Source organism: Netta rufina (assembly GCF_964035555.1).
Source record: "Netta rufina genome assembly, chromosome: 7".
NCBI lineage: Eukaryota > Metazoa > Chordata > Aves > Anseriformes > Anatidae > Netta > Netta rufina.
Window position 1 is genome coordinate 37,718,215 of NC_140130.1, and position 23,751 is coordinate 37,741,965.

A 23,751-nucleotide genomic window follows, 5' to 3' on the forward strand; every position below is an offset into this window, starting at 1 on the left:
ACTCACTGCTGCTGATCCCTACACACCTGCGTGCGGTGTAGCCCTCCTCTTTTGGATTGTGGCACATGGCAGGTCACAGTAAACCTAAGTACCCTAAGTACCTAACGTAACTACACAGACCAATATATGGTCTCATAGAATCATGAGACAGCTTTGGGAGGGAGAGGAAAGAAAACTCTGTAGCGACTTTGTGGCAATTTCTGAAACAGAAATGCATGCCTACGTAGATATTTGCCCTATACTGTGGTGAATTCTCATCCCAGTGAAATTGACAGCAACATTAATATCCTCCGCTTATTTTGAATTGTTTTTCCATTGTCAACCCTAACGTAACGAGAAAAAAAAAAAAAAAAAAAAAAAAAAAAAGAGGACGTGCATCTGGGACCACGCCCGTCCCGGCCGAGAGAGGAAGCCGGCTGCCTGCAGGCACAGCTCCGCTTCCGCGGGGCCGCCCCGCCTCCCGCCGCGGAGCCGGGCGACGCCGCGGCGCTTCGCGCCCCTTGCGGCGGCCCCTCCCCGCTTCCCATCGCGCCCGCAGGCGGCCCCGCGCTCTCCCGCCGGGAGCCGCGGCGCTCAGCAAGCGCTCGGCGCACGCGCGGCGGAGCGCGCCCAGCTCCTGCTCCGCGGCGGAAGCCGCGTTTCCCGGCGACGCGGGGACGCCATGCGCGGCGCCCGCGGGGTGCTGCTGGCCCTGCTGCTGGCGCGGCTGGCTGCCGCCGCCGAGCTGCCCGCCGGGGCCGCGTGCGGAGCGGCTCCCCGAGCCGAGGCGACGGCTCCGCGCCGAGGCCCCGCCGACCGCGTGGCCTGTGGCAGCACCCGGATCCCCGCCCCCGGCGCCCTCCGCGGCCGCCCCGCCCCGCCGCCCCGCCGCCGCCGGGCCCCGCGGGCACCCCCGCGGCCCCGGCCCCGCCCCGCCGCCGCCAGCTGGCCCGAAACTTGCGGCCTGCGCCGCCCCGGGGCTGTCGACGCGTCCCGCCGTACCGGCGGCAGCAGGTGGGCGGGCCGGCCTCCCATCGCTGCCGTGCCGTGCCGTGCCGTGCCGTGCCGTGCCGTGCCGGCGGAAGCCGTCCCGGGGCTACCAGGCGCGGACAGGGGCGGGCGGCGGGGCCCCGGCTCGGGCTGGCTGCAGGAGCTGCGGCGCGGCCGCCAGTCCCGCCGCCCTGCTTGCCCGCACCGGGGGAATGGCTCGGTTCTGAGACGGGGCTCGGAAAGGCTTCCGATGGCAGGTGTTCTAGCGGCCCGGGTAAAGCTGGTCTCGACTGCTCTGTGACGTGGCTTGTGGTGTGGAAACTAGGGAGCCTTACCTGAGGAAAAAAGAACTCGTTTCCTACCGGGAGGGAGCCTGCAGAACAATTAGAGACCTAGAGATTCTGTCAGAGAGGAGGGTATTTTCAGCTGGTTGGAGAGTGAAATCTGTGGCAGAGCCCTGAATTTCCAGGTTGTGGTTTTGGAAAGAACCCAGAGGAGCTGTAAGACACAGACACTGAATTTCTTTACCGCTTCTAGTTCCAAGGAATCTCAGAACGATTTCTAAATAAACAAATAGAGAGTATCCACAGAGTTACTACAGTGGGAAAGGAGGCTTTCTATAATTGATTATGAACACAAACTGTACAGTAACTTATTTAAGCAGATGAAAAGTAATACTGTGTTTTGTTGTTGGCATTTAGTAGTGCAAGAAGTTAAATTCTACAGGAAAAGTCTATTTAACATTCTTTTGGGGGGTGTGTCTGTTTGCAGGTCTGTGAATCAAGTGTGTGTGGAAAAATCGCTTGTGTTCAGAACTAATACTCCTTATCATACTGATACCATTTCTGTCCCTGGTGAACATGATCTGCTGTTCTGTGTGCAGCTGGATGACTGTAAGTAACTTCTCTTTCCATTAACTTAATTCATAGATAGCCTTTGCTTAGGGAATCTCTTTTTAAACTTACGTGCTATATTTGCTAGAAATTATTTCATTTGTTATAGTCTCTGAGAGACCATAGGGAATCACCATCCCATCGCTGAAGACAAAAAATTATCGTTGCCCTCATTTTGAGGGTAGTGTTCCCTTGGCTAAACACGAATCACTCTTTAGCAATTATTTCTGTATCTAAGACACCTTAATTTGCTACACTTAGAGCAGTAAAGAAAGTTTGACATCTGTCATATTTTTCCTATTAGGAAAGGAAGGAAAAACTTCCTATTATCCTTTTCAGAAAGCGGTTTATTATCTTATCTTGGATTACTCATTTGATATACTTATTTTCATACTTCCTTCTTTGCTGTCACTGATTTTCAGTGATCACATACCCTAGTAGGGCATGTCAATAATGTTTTTTCTCCTTCTGCTTTCCTCAATGCATTTTGTTTGTCTGATTCGGTGTCCAGCTCACTGGCATTCATTGAGATTGCTTAGGAGCTCATGTTTGAACACATATTATTTTCTCTTTTGACACTCGTGTCTGGGAGTTTTGATCAACAGTCCCATCTACTTCGGACTTGTGTCATAAAATCAGAGAACATTCTAGGCTGGGAGAGGCTTAGGAGGTTACCTGGTCCAGGTACTAGTCAAAGAAGGGTCCTGTAATTTAGTCCACCTTTCAAATCCTTGTAGATGTTACCTGAATGTTTGTATGTGTTAAAAAGTGTGTTCAAACAAATCCATCAGGATGAATCTCTTTAGTATGTCCTTAATCATTTGACTGAATTATATGACATAGTGCCTTAGCAGTAATAATTTAAAACATTGTAATACTGTAACACTACTGAATGGTGCTGGGACAAGAAGACATCATTGCGAGATACCAGTAGAATTTTGTCTTTTTAGGATGTCTATTCACAATTCATACTTACTTTAAAGTTTATCAGCCTTAATTACTTTTTAATCCATTTAATGTTGCTTTTACTAAATGTATACTGCTGCTGTTTTGTCATTAAAACATCATTAAAACATCGTATGGGTCCAACTTGGGCATCTTACAAAAATGAGAGCACATGTTAAACTAGTTGCCTTAAGCAGTTTTCACAATTTCAGAAAATCACGTATGTGTATCAACACGTTTCTCAAGAAACAGTACAAAGTAGTTCCCATGATATCATCCTCCTGTTCATAGCTCGTATTAGTCTGTTAGCAATCTTACTAAGGATTAATTACTGTAAGGCACTATCTAGCTTATAATTACTGAAGTTGTCCCTTGTAAAAATATTAGCACAATGTTTACTTTTTCATAGAACTATCTTTTTTAGTAATTTTACGTTGGTAGAATTTTTTTTTCTTTTTTCACCTTTTAGCAAAGCTGAACTATTTCCAGCAACCACAGCCTATCAAAGAATCTGATTTTCTGAAGTTCTCGGAGAAGTACGGCAGACTCTCTTTCTTAGCAGTATCACAAGTCCAGCCATCGTTTTCTGCCTTTTACCGGGTGAGTTGAAAAAAAGATAGCAACCAGTTTGCAGATATGCCTTTGCTTTTGATGTCTGTAATGAGACCTAACGAGAACAGAATTAAATATTCCTCATATATTTTTCCCCTATAAACCACAGTATTTTCAGTTCTTTTCATTCCTTGTTGTGTAAAAAGTTTCTAATTAGTTTTCTTGTATGTAGTTTGGACATTTTAGATAAAACTGGCTGTGCACTAAGGAGAAGTTTCAGTTTGTCTCTCTGCCCTGAGGATGTCGTTACCTTGCACTTGGCCTTACTATTCCACAGTGATGTTGTTTGTAGTTTCTCCGAATTGTCTTTTCAGGCTGGTGATCCAATCCTAATCTATTTTGATTCATCATCTACACTGAGTATGCTTAGACAACCAGTGAAAATGGGAGTCAGTGGACTCTGTGTTGATGGAAATCCTGCTGGTTAGTAAAGGGGAAAGCGTTTCTAAGGGCTGTGTGCTTCTGTTGTGTCTTAGCTGACAATGTCTCTTAACTCAGGCTTCCTGGAAAGTAAAAGCACAAGCTGTACTCGGATTTTCACCAACTTGAGCAAGAGCTGCATTACTGACCCTGCCCTAGATGCTGCCTCATACTACCGTGACTTCACAGTGCTAAAGGTGCATGTCGTATTTCTTCTTTTGCTAAGCATCTTTCCATTGCCTTCCATTGATACTTCAGATACCAAATCACTCTATTTTCAAGTTATGTAGTACCCGTTGATCTTCTGATTATTATACCCCTCTTGCTAGAAATCCTGTTAAAAATGTCCCAGTAATCAGTAATAATCCATCACTTTTCTTTTTTTTTTTTTTTTTTTTACACCCAAGTACTTTTCAATAAACTTCAGTTATTATCTAGTTATTAATGCATAGAACAGGTACTTCATCAATATTTCATAACTTGAACAGTTTAACCACAACTCTCTTACATTTTAAACAGACTGTTTATCAAAGTATTTTGATCTCTTCCATCAACTTGATCAACCAAGCAAAGTATATTCCTAGGAAAAAGTAAAGGTTTCTTTTTTTTTTTTTTTTTTTTTTTGATACAACATGTTCTCTCTAAAATCATTTTGGATGCCAGTTATATTATCTTTATTTTGCACAATCACAAAATGGTTAAGGTAGGAAGGGGCTCCTGGAGGTCATCTAGTCTAACCAACCCCCACTCAAGCAGGGACACCAAGAGCAGGTTACCCAGGACCACATCCAAGCAGCTTTTGAGTCTCCTTCCTAAGGAGGAAGTGTTTAGATGTGTTCCAGTTTGTGCCCATGGCCTCTTCTCCTGGCACCGGGCACCACTGATAGGTGCATGTCTCTGTCCCCTTTGCAACCTACCCTTTGGGTATTTATATACACTGATGAGATTTCCCCCGAGCCTCCTCTTCTCCAGGCTGGACAGTCCCAGCTCTCCCAGCCCCTCCTCATAGGAAAGGTGCTCCAGTCCTTTGATAATCTCAATGCCCCTCCACTGGGCTCTTTCCAGCACATCTAGTCTCTTGTGTACAGGGGGGCCCAGAACTGGACCCAGCCCTTCCGTTGTGGCCTCACCAATGCTGAGTAGAGGGGAATGGATCATTTCTCTTGACCTGCTGGCAAGACTTTGCTTAATTCAGCTGAGAATACAGTTAGCCTTCTTAGCCAAGGGCACATTTGCTGATTCATGTTTGACTTGGTGGCCATGAGGACTGCTAGATCTCTTTCTGCAGAGCTGCTTTCGTACATTCATAGATTGAATTTCATATCAATTTTCCCATTATTTATGCTGAGAGTAATGTCAAAATAACCAGCTTTTTGTTCTGGGTTCATCATGCTGGTCTTGCTGAATGTTAGCATAAGAACATCTCACCACTTTCTCTGGTATTCCGAGATAAAAGAGCAATATAAATATTAACACCTTATTAAGACTAATGGCCCAGTTTACCCTTCAGTTGGAAATACTCTTATAAATCTATATAATTGTAGTAGAGAGTATTGCATTGACCAAATTTAACTCATGTTTTCAGGGCTTGCTTTGTTACTGAGCCCCAAATAAAAAAGAATAAGGCTAATAATAAAAGTTTTCTTTTGATCTAACAATATATTCAGTACAGTATGTCTGTGATTTCTAGAACACAAATGGATGACAAACTTTACATATGTGGAATAATCAGTCATTCTTGTCAATGTAATATCTAAGGTCTTTTTAATGATGGTTTCATGACTTTAGGCAGTTGTAAACCCAGCAAAACTTGTTTTTTGGTGGTGTTTGTTTGTTTTCCCCAGGTTCCAATCGATGGCACTCTTGTGGAGTCCATGAAGGTCAGTCTCTATTGCTAATGAAAGTAATTTCTGCTTCTGAAATAAAATATATCTAGAATATTAGGCATTCATAGTAAGGCCCATGAGTGAGAGTGGAAAGCCAACTTGTGAGAGTTGAAATATTTTGTGCCTGAAACAAGATTTTTTGTAAGTGTGACATAGACAAAATACAGGGTTATAAGGCAAGGTGTACTTTTAAATGATTGAGCATGGGTGGGGTTGGTGTTAGGGAAATAGCTTGTTCTCTTAGGAAAAACTGGGCATCTCGAACAGAGTGACATATCCCCAGATTTCAGCTACAGCAGGAAAGTAAATCCAGCTTTGACAGAAAAGCCGTGGAAAAGAGTAAAAAAGGCACACTCTGTTTAAACAGTTGTTGTTTGTTAATATGCTTACTGTTTCCAGGTGAAGATCATCCCAGTCACACCACCTAGAGCTCCCTACATGAAAGACAACACATGTAACAATGCTGTTTCTGAGGTATGTCAACCTGTTTTCCTTAGGGCAGCTCAACACCAGCTTGAAGTCATTACCCATATAAAGTCATTACCTGACTGTGTCTCTGATTCTTCTCTGAATTGGACTCTCAGGTGATCTATGAAATAGAATTCAATGGCACCCGTGGGATTCAGAGTGTGTCTGTCCGGTTCAAAGTGACCAACATCTCTGGGAACTCAGGAGTCTCTCTGCAGCAGCACTTCACTTTGCACTTCTGGGTCAGTGCCCCCATCCACCCTGAGCTCTTGCCAAGTTTGTGTTCTGTAGCATGTGAACTAGTTTTGTATGGAGAAATGTGAAAAGATAAGAACAGCATCACAGTCGTATGATAGCATGAGAACCCTGGTACATAGCTGGTACTCGAAGGAAGTGGGGACATAGCTTTGATCTCAAGTAAACTGTGTTAGTAGAACAGGCTCTGTGCAAGCATGCACACTTGAGCAAATTTGAAGGGGCTAGTAATTTTGATCTGGCTTTTTGTTGTTGTTTTATTTACTTTGTATTTGTGTGTGTGTGTGTGTGTTTTGTTTGTTTGTTTTTTCTGGGGGAGCAGGGCAGAGGGATGATGAATGAAAGGGTTGGAGCTGATACTGTATCCAAGATGTTCAGAGTTTGTTCACAAGTTCATGTTCTTGTTGGTCCCTTCCAACCTGGGATATTCTATGAAAGTTGGTAAATCTAATCCAGGTATTTTTTAAATTTTGCCTGTGCAGTGAGAATAAGAGTTATTCTGGAGGGGGTGGACATCTGGGAAATGCTAGTATGTGTTAGAGTTCATATAAGCCTTCTCCCGTGGAGGAATTTGGATAAATGGTTACCTCAGGAGTTAGTGTGACCTCAGGAGTTAAGTGTGCAGTGCAACCTTGCTAAAATTATCCCTAGAGGCTACCTCCATAAAATAATGTAGAAGTGGAATCTGCCACTCAGAATCAAGGTTAAGGCAGAGCTTGTTCTGCAGATAATCTGCAGAATGGCCAAAACTGATACATCTGCTTCCTTAGAGAGAAATACTGAGCAATTCAATGTCTCAAAAAAACATCCTGGTAGAGTGCACACGTCAGGATAAAGACATCTAATTTGTTTGTTCGTTTTGCTTCCTGGACTGTTGATGGACTTGTCAGGTCAAAAGCACTATTTGGAAACAAATAGTGGAGGCTTTGGGAGTGTATCATATTTAGTCACTCCAAAAATGCATTGCATCTACATTTCTGCAAATACAAATTTGGTCTCCTCAGAAAAATGAATCTCATTGGTGATAACATTTTCCTTTTTTCCTTTAACATTCTCTTTTGCTTTGTTTCTTCCCTTTGCCTCTTGATAGACCAGGACTCCATCTCATACATTGCCTAGAAGCGGAAACCCTGGCTTTATCATTGGAGCACCACTGCTGATTGCAAACACTGGTGCCACGCAGCATGTATCCTTTCTGCTGTCAAGTTTTATTTATCTCTGGGTTTCTTGACGCCTGGTACTATTCTGTTTGGACTCTTGAGATTCTACCTTTACCTGTGAGGGCATACTTCAATATTACTTTGCAGCTATCAGTAGGCCTTTTGGTCAGGAAACCCTGTAGGGTTAAGGAGGAATGTGGTTTACGGAGAATGTTAAATAAAAGTTGGGTGTCATTTATTATCTGGTAGTTTTTTGTTTGGCTTCTTGACATGCAGTCTATTAGATGAGCATTTTAAGGAGTGAGGGTGATGGAAGTTGTTCACAGTTCCTCAGACACACGGTACAATTTGGAAAAAATATGAGGACTGGCTGCAAGCTCAGGTAAGAACACGCTGCAGTCACCCTTACTAACATACTTGGAAGACTCTCACTCAGCACCTTTTTCCATAGCTTCTCCCTCACTTCTGTGGAGCCAGGCGCTTTCCCTAAGGTCACCAATGGTTCTCTACAGATTTTTCATCTACTCCAAAGAGGACTAGACTGTCAGAGGGATGGTGGACATCTAGAGCAGTTTGCACATAGTGATGGCCCTCTGGGAAGGTCTGAGTCTTTGGTCTGGCAACATGTCTTGGCCAAGAGTAGCGTTTGTATTTGAGAAGTGATTTATAATGGAACCTTAAAAACTGATTGATTTGATGATGTGGGTGACACTGAGGTGATATGATAGCTAAAAAGCTGTCAGTTTTCCGCATCATGTGTTATCCTGCCATGTTCTTCTTGCTTCTCATTGCAGAAAGGATTACAACTTTGCCTGCTTAATACTGATACTTCTGTAATGGTTCTATTGACTTCATATTCTATTACCAATGAAGGGTTTCGATATCAGCTGCTTCTGCCCAGGAAAGCGCTTTCTGAAAGCTGTAATTCTATTTCATTTCCAGCCTACCCCAAACAGAAGAAAGTAACTGCAGTTACATCCAGATGAAGTTATATGAGGCTCTTCAGGGGATGAACACAGCAGAGGACCTTGCTATAACTAGCAGTGCTCATTCAACCCAGGTAGAAGAGTGGGCAACCATTCTGATTCAGAACTGCAGTGTACAGGTAATGTAAATGTAAAAAGACCATCTGAATATTTGTTTTTTATATCTTTGTGTTAGTTTGAGGAGGATGAGTGATGGGAAAAAAAAAAAAAGAACCGTCTTGTTCATCAGGGCTTGGTTTCTTTGCATGATGATCCACTGAATATCAGGTGCCTTGTAAACAGCCATCCTTATTAAGGTTCTTACTATTAGAATATTTATTAAACAAAAGAAGAACTGATAGATTTAATCTCTCTTGAATCCCGTTCCTGATATTCAAAGAGTCAAAAAAAAGTTTAATACTCAATCTAGCGTTGCACTACCTAGTTTTCTGACAGCTTTCTAGAACTACCTGGTTACTCCCATTAATTTGATGCTTATATTATTATTGTCCTTTCTGATTTTCTAGTTTCTAGGATATTTATGCATTACCTAACTAAAGTTAAGAGCTTGCGATCCAAGTATTTATAGAAGAGGGAAGTTCTGTTTTGATCATTTTAATCTATCAGGAGATGGCCTAATGGAATGTAAAATCCAAGTGATAGAGCTGAGACAAATTCTATTTGGAAATGAGATGACAGCGAGATGAGTATAGCTCTAAAACGTGCAGCTGACCTGACCAGAAGTTACGGGGTTAGTTCTGAAGTAACTCATTGAAGTTGTGACCTCTGCTACACAAAATGTTAGACTTTGACTATAATGGTCCTTTTCAACTTTTCAATCTTTAAAATACTATATTGAGATGCTTGGGTTGCCTTTTATTTTCAGGCTATGAACTGTACTTCCTGTTGCATGGTTCCTGTTACACTGAATATACAGATACTGTGGACTAAGGTGGGCCTCCTGTCCAACCCTCAAGCTCAAGTACTGAGTGCACAGTACTCTTATCAGTGTCACCCTCTAAAGGTATGAAACTTAAAACCCTTCTCTTGTACACAGAAGTCATTAAATGGGATTCACAGATTATTTAAGAACCAAAGAATCAAATGGTCTTGATATTTCTGAGTTGTGATTTACTGAGCTGTAGCAGTGGTCTGGCTACAATGATAAGAGTTTATATATAACAGCTCCACAGAGGAAGGTGATTTTATAGTCTTATTGATACTGTCCTCAGTCAGTTATACAGCTGGAAAAGGTACTTTCTTTCCAACCCCAAATCACCTTCTGCCAGTTAAGGAATCAAACTTTAAACTTTTAACTATATTCAGTATATAGTTGTTATAAAAGTTCAGCAACTACTTGTTTATCTTGTCCCTTAAAGCCTTGCTATGAAATTTATCTTGATTTTTATTTCACAAACACCACAGCCTGCTGATAATCTATTCAGGAAGATATTTCTACTGCTCTAGGGGTTCTGAAATCACCAGCAGGCAGATGAGGAAGAGTCTAATTCTGATGGTGGTAGGTTTCAAGAATTAGGGGGAATGATCATGAGCCAGAAAGCAAGTTTTTAAGAGAAGATTACTTAATGTCAGCAGGAAGGTAGAGCTAACAGGACTGTGAAGGAAAGTGAACAGTTTTTTTTTTTGAGTATGTGTGGATCCCATTTTGGTGCAAGGCTGCATTCCCACGATGACAAAATCTTTTGGGCAGCATGTGTATTTCAAGGCTTAAACGTCTCTGCAAGAGCTTTAATGGGGAACAGCTGACACCTGTCCATCATGCCTTCATGGCAATGAGGTATGACATTGCAAATGTCTGATACACTACTATTCTTTGAACTTCAGATTCAGTCCAAATGGGACTTCACATCACTTGTTTGGCCACGTCTCATGGTTCCTCTTTGTCTCCCTTCCCTGCAATGTAATTTAAAAGAACATGACAGCAAAATGTTTACCCTGTAAGACATACTTTACCTTGAGGCAAGCTGACACCACTCCCCACGTGCTTGCCTGCTATTGGGCAGATAATTTCTAAATCTGAGCTATTATATGGCTCTATTGATATAGCTTCTGTCTTCATTCCTAGTAAAAGTGCAGGTTGGACATCTCTCAATATGGATTAGCGAGTCAGGAATAATGAGATTCAGATTTCATCTGCTTGAGCAACTGATGCTAATTACTTTAGAATCATAGAACATCCTGAGTTGAAAGGGTCCCACAAGGATCACCGAGTCCAACTCCTGAGTCCCCAAAGGACTACCCAAAAAATCAGACCATGTGTCTGAGAGTGTTGTCCAAATGCTTCCTGAACTCTGGCAGGCTCAGTGCTGTGACCACTGCCCTAGGGAGCCTGTTTCAGTGCCTGACCACTCTCTCGGTAAAGAACCTGTTCCTGATATTCAGCCTGAACTGCCCCTTTAAGCTGTTTCCTTGGGTTCTGTAGCTGGTCATCAGAGAGAGAAGCTCAGCAACTTTAGGGCTAGAAGATATGTTGCAAAGCAAATGATAAGGAAGTTTCTGGCAGCAGAAAACACCATTAAAATCAGTAATGACTTCATGAGTGGCAATCCACGAATCAGGGTTGTTAGTAAAGACATTTTAGCAATGACACGAAGAGCCTTAGAAATCCTTTTAGGATGTACCTGTCTTAGGAACAGTTTACATTGGCACCGTAAGCCAGTAGTAGTGCCAGTGTCAAACCCTGATGTGTGAAATTGATAAAAAGCTGAATCATTCAGCCACATCTAGGACAAAACTGGAACAAGGCAGGAGAAGAAAATTAATTCCCCTAAGTGCCATCTGAACTGCATTATACCAGTTAGACAGCTGGATCATAAATCTGCTGGAAGTATTTGTATCAATGGATGAGAATGTATGTTTCTAGTTGTAACTAATTTCAGGGCCATCTAGGATATTCTGATATACATCACAGAGACAGCGCCTGCTTACTCGTTGATACAAGAACTTATATCCATCAAGAGTCTTGGTATTTTTCTCTTGAGACTCGTGAATTCCATCCTGGAGCTTCTTTGAATGCATTCTGCACCACTTTGCTCTAAAGGCAATCTTGTTGAGGTTTTCAGAAAAGTGAAATGAGATAGTGATTTCACAGATTGGCTTAAATCAGTACTAGCACAAAATGCATACTGCCAGTAGGTTCCATCTCAAGGCTAGCAATGCAGAACTGGGAAATGGCTGGGAGGTGGTGACAGGTTGTGAGATTGCTCCTGCCAAAAGAACGTGGTCTTATCTCAAACCAAGCTAGCCATGCAACTATCCTCAGCTCAGGGTGCGTGTGTGTTCTCTTACAGCATTCTGTTGAAACAGAAAGATGCTGAGGGCTTAGGATAATTTCAGTCCCCTGTTTTGTCTACCAACTGACCTACCAATCTATCTTCTTTCTGAAACAATATCATAAAATATGAGAAAGAAACTCATTGATATATTGGGTCCCTGGCTTATTTTATGGAAAGGATCAAACTCTGTGGCAGTCCTGTCCTTTTCTGGCAGCAATGAGCTGCTCAAAGGTGATCTTGTCTCAAATGTTATTTAGAAAAATAAAGCTTGCGTTGCTTCTGTTCTTATTACCAACTAGCAGATGTGCCTTTCCTCTGAATAGAAGGCTTACTGTAGCAGAGCATGGAGACTGCATACATTCTGGAGATCTGTAACACAATGCACAGTAGCTACTGATCTTTCTTGAGACCTGTGCTGTTAATTTACCTGCTAAGCATCAATTTAGAGAAAGGAGTTACTCCACTAATTATGTATGTATATCTTTCTATACATATATATCTGGATTTCCACTGGCAGATGTCTTAAGAGGAAAGATGTGTACCTATGGTGTAATAGATGTATCCGTCAAGGTGTTCTCATGATCTGCATTTCATCTGGCAGCTCAGAGTCTACAGCTCTTAACAGATGTTGAGTTGTATGGAGGAAAAAAAAAAATCAATCCAGGTTTACACGTAAAGCTATGACATTACATCCTGACTCTTCTGACCTAAATATTGTGAAGACCCAAGGTCAACTACAGGATCACAACCAGTCCTTAATCTTTCATGTAGCCTTTTATTGAAAGGTGTCAGTTTTCATCTTAAAAATATCAAAGGGCAGCACTGTGAAGATACTGAGTTTTCTTTTTCCCCACTAAAATACTTCTCTGTACCATTTCATGAAAACTACATGACGAAGAGGATATGAAGAACTACTGATGGAACTTGCAAGCTATTTTGAGTGACCATTAGGTAATTTATCTGGGAAACGTATCTTTTGAGTGAGATATGCTAAACTCTGTACTTTCCTTTTTGTTACAGCTCCTAGACGTGAGCCTAGTGCCTTTGACAACTGTCGTTACCTTCGCTGACATGACGGAATGGCCAGAACCTCCACATGGCCAGCCCAAAATACAGTGGAAACTCCCATTTGACTTCTTTTTCCCCTTCAAGGTGGTACTGAATGGAGAAAGAAGCTACAGAGGTGATCTTGCTGCCTATTTTTTGTTGATTCTAATATTGTCTAGTATTCTTTGCCTTTGATGAGAGTCAAACAGAAGAGTTCAGTAAGTGAATTAACACATTCATCTTATGATTCAGATCATAAACTTTTCCTCTCAGGTTCTTATACTGTGCCTATGGTATGTATGTGCCTTCTGTTCTTGGATTAAGCCACATGACTAGCTTCTGTCCTGTGTCCTCTCACACTCCTGTTCTCCATACGCATGTTCTGTAAACCTCACTGAAGTGAAATTCTGGAGGGATGGGAGTTGTTGAGAGATGTTGCAGGTATGAGGAGCGGGAAGGAGGAATTTAAAATGAACTTATTCTCAGAAACCAAGAGTGCTTTCTAAACCAATGAATGTGGAGAGAGGAGTGAAGTTCAGTTCAAGCATTGTGGAGCTACATTCACTCATCTTGTTAGAGAAGCACCTGATTTTTCTATGTGGAGCTAACAGAACACTTAAAATATGTGATGTCTCCCAGGAGACCCAAATTGTTATTTTGTGAGTGGGCGTGTCTGCCAGTCACCTTTGAGCTGTCCTTATTTTGTGACAGCCATGACTGTGTGACAATTATTTTTCTATGTATTTTCAAGTATAGGTATTCAATTGAAATTTTCTTGATTTAATCACTGTTTGCATTAGCAATAGTGTTACGTGAAGCGATGCAATTTGAGGTATTGCACGGACTGAAGTGTAACCGAATTTTACAGTTGTTTGTTGAGACAGCTTCCTTCCTGCTCGTGTGTATGTGTGAGTGAACAGTTTTTCCTACTCAAGAAACATTCACCTGTGGCTCCAGACTGGAACAAGACTGATAATCTTAGAATCGTTCAGGTTGGAAAAGACCTCTACGATTGTCTAGTCTAACCTTTAAACTAGTACTGACTAGTCCACCACAAAGCCACACTACTTAGCTCTACATGTAATGACAGCCACTGAAGTTCTAGGTGGCACATCAGAGAGCTGTGAACAGTCTTAAAGGACAACATCAATTATTTTAGGAGGAGTTGATGGGACTAAAGATCACTGCAATACCTTACTCACCTGTGTGTGAGTACCCTACTCATCTGGGACCAGATTGTAAGTTGCTGTCTTTAAAGTCAAAGGTGATCATTTTGATATCTAGTCTGACCCACTGAATCACAAAGACTAAGGAAATCTGCTCAATCATTCCATTAAGTTAACTACTGTATATTTTAGCAAAGAATTTATTACTTATCCTAAATTCTTCAAATGGAAAAATCTGCCACATCTAATGTTGAGTAATCCAGTGGAATCAATAATAGGCCAGAAAAAGAGAAATCTGGCCTGCCTTTGACAAAATGAAGTTGTTGCTTTTTTACTTAATACTGCATTTAGCATAACTCTGTTGCTGTTCTTCATTATAACTTAAACAGAGCAGTGTACAGATAAACTGAAAAATTCTTATTTATAAGTCAGGACATCAAAGAAGATAACCTGGATAAAACTAAACATGACCAGTATAAAACATGCATATTAGAGAGTAACTTCACATATTTAACTTTGGAAAATCAGTTCTGATTGTTTGCATGGATTATTAGCTTGGACAGAATCCTGTTCAAGTGACTACTGCTTCCATTGCTCCTGATTCTGAAGCAGGCTACGTATGTTCTAGTGTTAGATGGGGTTGGTGATAGTACCAGTACAGCAATGAGCTTTTATATTAGATAGGTACGGTTGAGAAGCCTCTTCTAGGTCTTTGGAAAGCTTTTAGCCGCACACATTTGAAGAGTAGATCATGTCCTCTTATGCCCCTAGTATTTTTCAATCCACAAAGTTAATTTATGGGTGAGAGTAACTTAATTGAAGAAAGAGTCAGTTGGAGAAACTTGCGAGTCATCACGCTGCTGTGTCAGGACACAGCTTTAATTAAAAGAACATGGTGAATATGGCAGCTTTTTTTCTGGCTTACTGCAATAATCCAATTAGGTGATTACAGGGACTTTTTTTATTCTACAAGCTGCAAAGACAGCTAAGTGCTGTAATAATGTGTCACCTTACTATTACAATTCTTTCATATTCCTAGCCTCTAATATGTCACTTTCTCTAGCACATTTTTGCTTCCTCTGAAATACCGTTATGACAGAAAATAGAGCTGGAAATAGCATTGTTCATAACTCGGTCAAGCCTGCTTTAAGGTATGCTTAATTGTAGATGTTCCATACCACATAGTTGTGGGGTTTAGAGTCCACAATTTCCTATGACAGTTTATGTTGGTGTCTACCTTGTTGTGTTTGTATTTTCCCCTACTGTCTGAACTTAAATGACCTCTACCAGTTGAGTATCAGGGAGCAGTATGACAGTGTCACGCAAGGCAACGTTCATAAAATAATCAGGAGACTCTTATGCCAGATATGTAGAATAGGGTTTCTTGTTTGGCATATTTTTTGTAAAGCCCCAGCTGAAACTGCTGCAGAAATCGCTCAGTGGGGGATGCCAAAGAGGCATGTAAACATGCTGTTTTCCATGGGCGCTTGACTGGTGTGTTATATACTCTGTGTAATAAATGGCTCAGTTTTCAAAATAGGACTATAATCAAAGTTTTCAATTTATTAAAGGAATAGAGGTAAGCAAACAGCGCTGGGTGCGCCGGGAGTCTCTGCTCCACCAGGACGCACACCAGTTACATCAAGCAGCTGATTTTTATGCTCCTAGGCTGATACATATTCATTACTACTTCTAAAAAAAAAACAGGGTTATTATAATTAGTTTCCAGAATCCAAACCCTCCTACTGGAGCATGCGTATCAGTCTCTGGTGGTCCCTCTGGGGGTCTCTCGTGCTGAAGGCTCATAGTCTTCCTCCCTCTTGTCCTTCTCCTTTGTCCGACTTGGCTGTATGTCAGAGACTTGTGCAGCGTCCCCTGCAAGCTTTGTCTTTTAGTTGTTTTTCAGCTCTCCCCGTCTCCTTAATCTCCTGGCCAGATAGCAAAGACTTGCATAGTGTCCCATGCAATAGTCATAATAGTTAGCAGTTATTCTGAACACCACCCCCCCCCCCCAGATATCACAGACTCCAAGGAAAAGTCTACAAATACATTTCCCTTCAAGCTCTCTATTGACACAAATTGCTAAAACATTCCTTTGCAAGATACAAGAATTATATACATTAACCACTCTGTTTTTCTTAGACTTGTCGTTATACAAGGGTAGGTAAGACAGAAGGTCACATTCATCATACCATGCAGCCCTAGCATTGTTCCATACTGACACGAATCAGATGAACATACCTCACATCTGTGTCAAAGGACTGAAACAATGCTGTGTAATTCCTCTCCTGTTAGTATTCTATCTGCATCCACCTCTCCAGTGTGTCATGTTTTGAGGCTGTAAGTCTGTTTTTACACTGTCCAAGTGAAGTATGCAATGTTGGACTACAAACTAGAAGTGGAGTTGCCAAAAGTTAATAAAATATATTGTCAGTAGCTATGTGAATTAGGCTCCCCTCCCGCTTTTGATTAAGATTTCTCTATGGGGTTGTTTTATTGTTGCCACAGTGGGAGTCAATATTGGTGAATGTTTTTATTCTTGTGGTACTCCGAATATTCTTACGGACAGCTCCTTGCTTTTATCACAGATTTTTTTTTTCAGGCAAACAGATATGGTAAGAATCCAAATACATATTCTGCAATCCCTCTTTCTATAATGTAAGAAAATACAGAAAAACTAAAGAAAATGTAGAAAAACTAAAGGAGGCATGTTAAAATTACTGACAGCTCCATAGCGTGCTTCTGATTTCTTCAGGCGCAAAGTAAATGACTCCGTTAAATGTGGCCAAATTTTAGCCACCGTTTGCTACTGTAGGGCTTGTAGCAAAAGGAGAGGTGTCCCACGTGCCGTTTCCTGTGCTTGCCTTTTTCATCAGGCTCAACTTACTTTTCTACTAAGCCACTGCCTATTCACGCACTTTTAGAATTATTATCAAAAATAAATAAACGTGATCCTCCAACACGCTTTCGGACTTCCTCAAAAGATCGTGTCCGAGCGCCAAGGGGCGCCCCACCCGCCGTGTTACAAACGGCGCTGCCGGCGGCACCTCGCACCCGAAGCGTGCCCGGACCGCCGAGACCGACCGGCACGGCCCGGACCGCCGGGTCTCTCTGGCGCAGCTCCGGGCCCTGTCTCACGCAGCCTCGCTATCGCCGCGCCCCGGGGGCCAAGCGGGAGGCGCGGCGGGCCGTTTCCGCAGCGCTCGCGCTCGAAGGCGGCGCGGTGTCTGCAGCGGGAAGACTCGGTCAACGCGCGCGGAGTCCCCAGGACGCACCTCCTCGCGCCTGCGGCCGCGGCCCGGCGGGGAGCGCAGCCCGGGGAGGAGCCGCCGGTGCGCCAGGGGGTGGTGCGGGGACGGGGCCCCGCCGCGCTCCGCCGAAGCGCCGCCCCCGCCCTCAGCAGCAGCAGCTCGGCCGAGCTCGGAGGGAGGCGGGAAGCGCCGCTGGCGGAGCCGCCGGTGCTCAGCCGCCGTCCCGCTCGGCCCCGGCTGTCCCGGAGCGCGCCTCCTGCCGCCGGCCCGCTCCGCAGAGCGCTCTCCCGCCCGAGCGCCTCCCCCCGGCCGGAGCGCGCCGCCGGCGGCAGGAGCCCGGCCAGGTGCGTGTGGAGCTCGAGCTCGGGGGCGGCTGGCGGGGACGCAAGCGGTGCGGTGAGGCGAGGCGCGCGCTGCTGGCCTGGCCGGGCTGGGCCGCCCGGCGCGCGCTCCGCTGTGGCCGCGCTGCCGGCGGGAAGCCGCGGTCGCGAGGTGCGGCCGGCGCCGGAGCCGGAGGGGGGGCGGGGCGCGGGGCGGGGGGCGGGGCGGGGCGTGTGGCCGCACCGCCTCCGCTTGAGCGCCGCGGGGACCCGGAGGGCGTGCGGCCGGCGCTGGGCCCCGCTCGGTACCCGCTCTGCGGCTTGGGGTCAGGAGCCGCTGCCGTGGCTCGCTGATCTCCCAGGAGCCCTCGTTGCTCCGCAGCGAGCCAAGCCTTGCGGCGGTTGAGGTACGCCCCGTGGGGTGTGCGATGTGCTGCCTGCGTCTGGAGGCGCCCCATCCTCCCGGTCTCATGTTTTCTTGAGACAAGCGTGTAGGCTTTGTTTTACATTTTCTTGATGGCCACAGAGCAGTGCTGCTACGTGGAGTCATTGGCAGAGTGAAGCTGCTGTTTGGATCTCTGCAAGCAGTAGAACCAATAAGTAGCACCAATAAGAACTGTACTGACTTCGTTCTTCTGGAATTTTGCAAAAGCAGAGCTGTAGCACTGTGAGGCTTTCTCTTTGCCAGTCTCTTATGCCTACCGAGAAGATTTCTCCATGCCCAAAGAAAACATTTAAACCCTCCTGACACTTGCGTGAGACATAGGAGTTCTTACCTGTGTTTTGTCTTAACACTTGGTGATAAGCCTGTGTTGGTTGCATAGCATTTCTTCACAGGATCAGTTTTTGTAAGAAGAAGCCTGATAGCTCTCTGAAAGAAGTAATAAAACTGCAGATAAAGGAGACTTGATGACCAAAACTTACACAGATTTCCCAAAACCCTCAGCAACTGTCTCTGTACTATGAAGTCAAGGACAGTTTTATTTTCTGAAATGACAAATAACTAAAATGCTTCCTTAAATGTTTGTACCTGTGTTGCCTCTATACCCTTAAAAACACTGGGTACTTCAAAGTCTCTGCCTTCTTTCTCTTGTCAGATTTGCTCTTGACAACACTGAAAAGCATCTTATAAAGGGTTAACATTTTCTTCTTTCTGTTTTGTAGTAAAGTATTTATATTTAGGCACTTTAGAAAGGGCATTACCTTTTCTGTGTTTGTGTTGGTGAAAGTTTTTTCCTTCAAGTTCTGTATGGATTTATTAGTTTGTGTGCTGTACTGCTTTCCTCTTCTGAACTACTCTTTGCCAGGGTTGTTGAAAGTAGCAGAGTGATCATCTCCCAGGCTTTTTCAGGTAATTTTTCAGGTGCTCTTCTTGCTGTTGTATTGGTAGGAATATGAAAGCGATGGTATTTTCACAATTTTCTACAGTATCCAGGGAAGAAAACCGCTGAGAGTCACTGTAGATGATACTCTGAAACATCAGTTTGAGGTGTTAGTGGCAGTCAAAAAGCAAATAGAATGTTAGAAATTACCAGGCAAGGAATGAAGTGCAAAATGAATATATCATTTGATGTATTCATTTATATCGTTTGATATATCATTTGATGTATCATGACCATATGTATCATGCCACTATAAATACATGCTCCAACCAACTCTGAGCATCGTGTGCTGTTCTGGGCTAGTTTTTCTGCCTAACATGCTGTACTCGTTTGAGGTTAGTGGGGGAGGTCAAGGAAAAGCAGTGCACATGATCATAGGTATGAAATAGCTTTTGTTTAAGAACAGCAAGAGCATCGTAAACAGCTTTATTAGTGGCAGTACAGTCTCAGGAATTGCTGTGTTTCTCTTCTGCTGGTGCTACTGCTCATGTGATTGTGTAGTCAGGTGGGTTGGTTGGTCTCTGACCAGAACATTAGTGATAAAGCTGAACACTGGTTTAAGGAGTGGGATGGGAGCTGTAGCTTTGAGAAGGAGGGGTGGCAAAACTGACAATTCTGGTGACAGAACTGTTTAGGAGCAACTTGAGCACTGCAGCCACAATTCACGTGCAGGAATGAGAAGGTGCGTGTTACAAGTCTGTAAGATACTAAGTGGTGTGGAGAAGGTGGATAGCCCCAGTCACACAAAGATAGAGACCAGGGGAGTGTTTAGGTAGTTTTAATCGTTTTCTTGTCACACCCATATACTTTATTTGGGCATCTGATGGAAACTGCTGTCATACCAATTTTTTGGGGGTAAGTTTTTCCCCATTAGGATTGGGTGTTGGCTTATCCTTGGTAGAAACCAAACACCTTCTTTATTCTCCCCAACCACAAAAGAATAAGTAAACACATCATTGTGAGGACAGAGAATAAAAAAAGAGAGGTAGGTAAAGGCTTAAAAATAAGGAACTGGAGGGAATGCCATCAGGATACTGATAAATGCTGTTTTAAGTGATACTCTTCATGGAGAAGTGACAGGACAAGGACCTATAAATAAATCATACAGCTGGTGATTTTTCCTCGTCTTTCTTCTCAGGATGCTATGGTTTTCTGGCTTAAAGACCGCTGTAATGCAGTTGTTGAAGAGGTTTCACAATGGGGCCTTGGATACAGAGGGTATGAATAAATAATTTAGAAGGGTGCAAAACTGCATCTAAAGCTTCTATAATACGTGGTGGAGGAGCTGATAGGGTACTAAATGTAGATATCAGTCTTTGTCTGGGAATATTGAACAAGACTGTAGACTTCAGTTTACATTTTTCAAATTTCTTTTCTTTCTATCCTTCTGTTTCTCTGGCTACATTTACTCGTGAATATGAATGTGTGTCCAGGTACTGAATTTTCATCTTGTCATTCAGGACACTAGTGTCAGTATATTAGCCAGAGCTATTATAAAATCTTTATTCCGTCTCCATTGCTTTCCTGAACGACTTTTGATGCTTGTACAGCTTTGATTTGATGATTTGATGGCTGTAGGGAAACTGATACAGGACTGAGATTTTAGCTCTGTCGTCTTTATCTTTAACAGCAGGTGGAATCTGATGTTTCACTGTTTGGTTTTGAGAACAGGTTTTAGAGGAAAGTAGCCAGATTTGATCCATGCAAGAGTAGAGTGGTGATGCTAAGAGGAGGGAAATAAATGAAAGATGCTAACTGACCCTGTCTCTAGGTTTCATAGTGATGACCAGCACTTGAATAAATTTACCTGTGTCCTCATGTAGTAATCTGGATTAAAACACCTATTCTTTCTTGGTTTTGCTTGTTTTTGTTCAATTAGAGAAAAATGCAAACCTTTTGTTTAGAGATATACCTACCTATAATTGTAGCAATTGTACCTAGGACTGAAGGTGGACTGTAGCATGCTGGCCTACGCATACTGTTACTGCCACCAGGATGGTTCTTTGGCCTTTTTTTTGAAGATGAGGCTCTGCTTGAGATTTCTCAGTGTTCACTACCCTTAACTATCTGAAACCAGTTTTTCATTGCTGACTTCCTTATGTGTTTGTTGTACACTGAAGTAAATTACTGCTCATCAGGCAGGAAATCTAGGATTCTTTGCTGTTAACAAGCATCCTTCTGTAAAAGCACTCAGTTTTGTTTGGTAAAGGAAAGGTTTTTGTTTATTTTCTCATACCAATTCTTCCTTTATTTCAGTGTGTGAAGAGCAAAAGCAGCTCTTCAGTAGCTGAAGGTGTTGCGGGGAACCTTTTGCTTTTTATTTAGAAGCACGGTTCAAAGGAGTTGCATGTGCTAAAAAGTGGACAGATCAATCTAAAATAAGGGCATTCCTGTTTCTTGTTATGTGTTTAAAAATAAAATTGAAGGCTTAGCAGCTTTTTTTTTTTTTTTCTGTGTTATGCTATTGGCCTCATTAATTGCCGTTCTGCCTCTTCACTTGTGTCTGAATCACCATCATTCTGGTGCTGTCTGTATTCTACATTTGTACACATCAGGATTCTTTACCTTTGCTAATAACTGTAGCGGGGAGAAGGTGAAGCAGGGCATATGTGTGCTATGATGAAACCAAATTCCACTTCCAGCAATGTGGAAATCTTCAGATAGCCTTCTAACAAAGTGGTGTCCATATATTTATTTTGGGGTTGAGGGGGGGCAGTTTCTTTTCCTTTCTGTAGAGACAGTGGAATCTTAATCTCAACCAATTGTGAGTTTGGTCTTCTATAAATTCTTGTGACATAGAGGTTGTTGTGAGCTTCCCTATCCCTCTAATATTGTTCAGGGTTTGAAATTTTCTCCATGGATGTAAGACTTTCAGGTGAGTTTCTTTCCTGATTCTAGAGGACGATGTGTTGAGAATTTAAACAGACAAACAAACAACAAAATACAAAAACAGGGAAACCCCCACCACTTACTGTCTTGTAACGACATGAGAATTGGTGCTGGTGGAATTTGTTTATTGCAGTAGGAAAATAGGAATATGACGGTGGTAAAATAAATGCAGACAGGAGGCAAGTATAACCAGTATCTGAGTTGAACTGAAGAACTGCTGTGAATTTTGTAATGCCTTTCAAGATGGGAAACTGTAGCATTTATGTTTTTTGCGAAATGTGGCGACAAGTGCTTTCTTGGTTAATTCAGAAATGAATGCAAATAGGGCGTGGGAGGTAAATGAAGAGCAAAGCCAACACTCTAGCCCTAGTGAAGAGGTTTGGGACTCAGTGGAGAAAACATAGGAGGTAGGGGCTGATGGAGGTGAATCCACTCTCAAACGTTTGGCTACATAGACACTTTCATCTCCTGTCTGCATCAGAGTGCAAACATCTGAGAACAGGGAGAATTGAGGTCAAGGGAAGCTGGATGGGGAGTTGCCTGGGCGGCCTGTGCCATGGGTAGGGCTGTCTGGACTGGTCTGGGACTAGACAGAAAACAGTTGTTAATGCTGCAACTGTAAAGCCCTGGATTTTGTGCTGCAACGTGGAGTAGAATTACATCATCTGCTGGGACAGCGGGATGGGAAGGTGTGCACTCTTGCTGGGAGGGATGAAGCCGCAGTCGCGGAGGTTACGTCAGCTGGCAGCCGGCCTTCAGCCTGTCGGTGCCGTGCTGATGTGGCTCGTGCTGCTGGGGATTGGCTGCGCTAGGCCGGCCGCCTCTGCCTTCCGCGGCCTGCGCGGAGCTCGGTCTTGTCTGCTTCCTGGCACCCTGCGGCTGCTGCTTCTCTTGGGCAGTGTCACGGCTTCAGCAGCAGGGGACAGGTATGGTGATCCAGGTGGATCTAAGTGTTCAGACAAGGGCTGGCACCTGTAGGTGTCACTGATAACTGTGCAGCAAGTAATTTGCCTGCTGTTGTGTTTTGCTAAGCTAAAATCCTGCCTGTGCTTGAGCAGGATCTGCTGCTTGCCTGTAGTGTGGATTGCTCCATTCCTCAGCTTGCCCTCTCTGCAGGCAGGCTGCTGGAGGTTCTAGTGCCATCTCCAGTGCTGTTGCCATACAATGCTGTCTGTGTTGCTTAGCCTGTTTATATACGAGATTGAACAAAAGGGAGCAGTACTGAAATTGTGTGGACATTAGCTTCTGCAGTACTTCAGGCTGAAAGTATTAGAGCAGATTTTACTGGTCATGACAGGTTTTTATTCAGCTGTACGTGGCAATGGCTACAGACTGTCGTGACCACACTGTCCAGCTGGAATGGATTCTTGGTAGAAAAGAATTGCATGATATATGTTCTCTCTGTGTATTAACTTCCATAAACTCTGTGTATAAATTTTATGTGTGTAAAGTTCTGGTCAGAGCTATTTGTGAACTGTTCTAAAGACACTGTATTTGAAGCTTTTCTTTATTTTAGTTCATTCTCCTGAAATGGCTTCCCTCTGGGAAGGTTTCTTGTTTTTGAGATAGACTAAGAGATGCAGATTTTTTTTTTCTTACAAAAGTTTTAGTTTGTAAATTAACAGAGTTGTTTACATAACAAAAAGTCACAAATGTTACAGAGGACTTTTTCTTGTGTTATGGTAGAGAATTGCTTCATTAAAATCGTGTGTTTTTTCCTGGGAACTTGATTTACCTCTGCTTTGTTGCTTAAATGTAGTACGGGATAACTCTTTCTATAGGACTTTTTTTTTTTTTCATAGGTGGAATGTCCTGAATACTTAATTG

The 23,751-nt window shown here is 43.2% G+C and overlaps 1 protein-coding gene across 3 annotated transcripts; it reads left to right on the forward strand.

Moving 5' to 3' along the window:
• Window positions 1-577: 577 nt before the first annotated feature.
• TCTN3 (tectonic family member 3) lies at window positions 578-16,992 on the forward strand. 3 transcript variants are annotated; one of them, XM_084290078.1, is made up of 13 exons: window positions 578-993; window positions 1,741-1,862; window positions 3,277-3,407; window positions 3,734-3,842; window positions 3,918-4,036; window positions 5,684-5,719; window positions 6,125-6,199; window positions 6,310-6,435; window positions 7,539-7,634; window positions 7,893-7,990; window positions 8,551-8,713; window positions 9,460-9,597; window positions 12,890-16,992. In XM_084290078.1, exons 1-13 carry the CDS (start codon window positions 662-664, stop codon window positions 13,109-13,111), a joined length of 1,767 nt encoding a protein of 588 aa, XP_084146204.1. In that variant the 5' UTR covers window positions 578-661; the 3' UTR covers window positions 13,112-16,992. The 3 variants fall into 3 exon arrangements, with proteins under 3 accessions (XP_084146204.1, XP_084146206.1, XP_084146205.1); XM_084290080.1 differs by lacking the exon at window positions 578-993 and adding an exon at window positions 1,014-1,226; XM_084290079.1 differs by lacking the exons at window positions 578-993; window positions 1,741-1,862 and having other exon boundaries at window positions 3,375-3,407; window positions 3,712-3,842.
• Window positions 16,993-23,751: the final 6,759 nt, after the last annotated feature.

Bases quoted from the DNA above. Each gene is read 5' to 3' on its own strand.
- TCTN3 (XM_084290078.1), top strand. From the start codon at position 662: ATGCGCGGCGCCCGCGGGGTGCTGCTGGCCCTGCTGCTGGCGCGGCTG. The intron at 3,843-3,917 runs GTTAGTAAAGGG...CTCTTAACTCAG, and splicing joins TGTTGATGGAAATCCTGCTG to GCTTCCTGGAAAGTAAAAGC. The intron at 5,720-6,124 runs GTCAGTCTCTAT...TACTGTTTCCAG, and splicing joins CTCTTGTGGAGTCCATGAAG to GTGAAGATCATCCCAGTCAC.